This window comes from Plasmodium reichenowi, chromosome 9, assembly GCF_001601855.1.
Source record: "Plasmodium reichenowi strain SY57 chromosome 9, whole genome shotgun sequence".
Taxonomy (NCBI): domain Eukaryota; phylum Apicomplexa; class Aconoidasida; order Haemosporida; family Plasmodiidae; genus Plasmodium; species Plasmodium reichenowi.
This window is the reverse complement of record NC_033654.1, coordinates 942,376-945,075: the sequence shown is the minus strand read 5'-3', so window position 1 is coordinate 945,075 and position 2,700 is coordinate 942,376. Positions and strand designations below refer to the sequence as shown.

Below are 2,700 nucleotides of genomic sequence, written 5' to 3'. Positions count from 1 at the left end.
ACAAAAAGGAGAAACGTCGTTGTCTTTTAACATGAAATTAAAAATTTTCTTAAGAGAAAAAAAAAAAAAAATGATCATGAGAATATAAATATATATATATGATGAATTTTTTTTTTTTATTCTAAATTTATATCTTACTATTCCTAGGCCTCTTTTTTGAAATTTCTCCAATATATAAAAATCTATAGAGAAATAAGATAATATAATATACAAGAATATAATTTATTTAAAAAAAAAAAAAAGGGAAACTTGGAACCTTTCATTTTTTTTATTTTTAACCTAACACACATGTACACTTTCCATAATGTAATTTGATTTTATCGTATAAATAGAGATTCTTCTCACCTATCTGCTTATAACATGGAAAAAAAAAAAAAAAAAAAAAAAAAAAGAAACATATATATATATATATATATATATGATTTATATTTATCAAACATTCATGTAAAAAATGGTTTACATTTATTGTTACTTTTATAAATCCTATTAAGCCATCTGTGTGTATTAAGCACTTGACAAGATAAAATTAAATACATATAGAAATAAATAAATGAACATATACATAAACAAATAAATACATAAACATATACATATATATATATATATATATATATATATATATATATATATATATATATAATATGTTCCTTTTTTGTGTTAACATATATTGTATAATTTTCATTTATTATATTATTAATAGACGTTAAGGTTCCACACAATTTTTGCTCCTTCAAAAACAACAAAAAAAAAAAAAAATATATTCAGTATGTGAAACTTTCATTGATATATTATATATTTATAGATATATCTTATTTTTACATTTACTTTTTTTTTTTTTATTTTTGTGTTTCACCTTACTGGACAAGCACGCTATTTCGTCAACTTGCTTTTGAAACATTTTAACTGAAAAGAAAGAAAAAAAAAATATATATATATATATATTTATATATATATATTCTAAATAAAAATTCATAAAAATTCATGTCTATATTATAATACATAAGACATTATTAGTGTTCCTGAGGTAAAGTAAATCCTCTCTTGTATATTTCTTTATATCAATATGGTTAAACGTTTCCATAGGTGTATTATTTAAAAAACATTAAAGGTATTTAGTATAAATAAAAAAATGGAAGATATATATATATAAATATATATATATATATATAATATAACATTTTATTATATTTTTATGTTCTTGCTAATTTTATTTTTGTCTTTTAATCATAACAAAAAATTTATTACAAAAGTAAAAAAAGAAAAGGTTATGTTTTTAATTTTATGCAGAACCGTTTGAAATAATAGGCACAAAAGAATTAAAATAATATAAAAATATATTATCGAAAAATATATTAAACCTTAATCATTTTATAAAATACACAATACACGCATTTATAAATATATATTTGTTCAAGCATATTTTCATAGATATTATATCAGAACTAAAGCGTTTCATTATTTTTTTTTTTTTTTAAAGAAAAATATTACTAGTCCTTTTCAATAATATATACTTTTTTAAAATTCCTATATTTATCCTTAAGGCTTATATTCGTTCTTCATTACAAAAAAGGGAATAAAGGAATGAATATACAAACATATATATATATATATATATATATATATTGATAAAATTTTTATTTCATAATGACTTGTTCATATTTTTTATGAATTGTTCAGAATTTTATTTTTTTTCTTTCTTTATGTATAAAAAAACCTGTATTGGGGAAAATTATACGATTGGAGAATTTGTGACCATTTGGATAAACCATAGGTCTGCAGCATAAAATAGAATAAATATATAATATATATATGTAATGTATAATATATATATGTAATGTATAATATATATATGTAATATATATATATATATATATATATATATATATATATATATATATATATATATTAGTTTTTCTGAACATGGTCAGCTATTTTATACGTTTATTCCTTCAATGAGCAATTTTGTTTCTTCCTTTTCCCATTTAATTCGAGTTTTGTATTTTATCTGTATCAAAAGAAGGGAAATGTTTTTTTTTTTTTTTTTATGTTCTTCGTTCCCTTTTTTTTTTTTTTTTTTTTTAAATACACCTTTTTCTTATTTGTTTTGGCTTTCCCCTCTATGTCCTTTGTGTCAATTAAAACAGGGGATATATCTTCATCTACAAATATATATATATATATGTGTATGTATGTATGTATAAACGAATAAATATTATTCTTCATTTGTATGTGTAGGTAAATGTACCTAATAAGATGGAACGTTTTATTTTTAACAATTGAATATCTACATAATGTTGTATTGAAAATTTTTATATATTTATATGTTTGAAAATGTGTGTTCATATATATATATATATATCTAATGATTGTTAATAAAAAATGAACAGGACTAATTTTATAAAACGCATACCCATTTGGAGAGAGATGTATCGTCGTAATATTTACAAATATTATATAATTTATTTTTGTCTTTATAAATTGTTAAAATAAAAATAAATACATTAAATATGTACTTATATATCTCAACTATATTATCATATAATTAAAAAATATTGTATAATTTTCAAACAATTTTTACAAAAAAGTATTTGAAATTCAATTTTTAAATAAGGCAAATCCCTTTAATAACTTAAATGGAATTATAAATATGATAAAAAAAAAAAAAAAAAAATAAAAAAAAAAAAAAAAAATTATATATTT

The 2,700-nt window shown here is 18.3% G+C and overlaps 2 protein-coding genes across 2 annotated transcripts; both read right to left on the bottom strand.

Moving 5' to 3' along the window:
- PRSY57_0922900 (alpha-tubulin N-acetyltransferase, putative) lies at nt 1-1,081 on the bottom strand (the record flags this gene model as incomplete). Its single annotated transcript, XM_020114802.1, has 7 exons — nt 1-48; nt 139-182; nt 280-349; nt 473-511; nt 663-728; nt 854-903; nt 1,000-1,081. Coding segments are annotated over 7 exons (399 nt in total), but the record flags the coding sequence as incomplete, so codon positions are not given.
- A 617-nt stretch (nt 1,082-1,698) lies between these two features.
- PRSY57_0922800 (telomeric repeat binding factor 1, putative) lies at nt 1,699-2,414 on the bottom strand (the record flags this gene model as incomplete). The annotated part of the gene is made up of 5 exons (XM_020114801.1): nt 1,699-1,773; nt 1,940-2,005; nt 2,089-2,159; nt 2,246-2,284; nt 2,411-2,414. 5 exons carry the CDS (start codon nt 2,412-2,414, stop codon nt 1,699-1,701), a joined length of 255 nt encoding a protein of 84 aa, XP_019970501.1.
- Between the last annotated feature and the right edge of the window lie 286 nt (nt 2,415-2,700).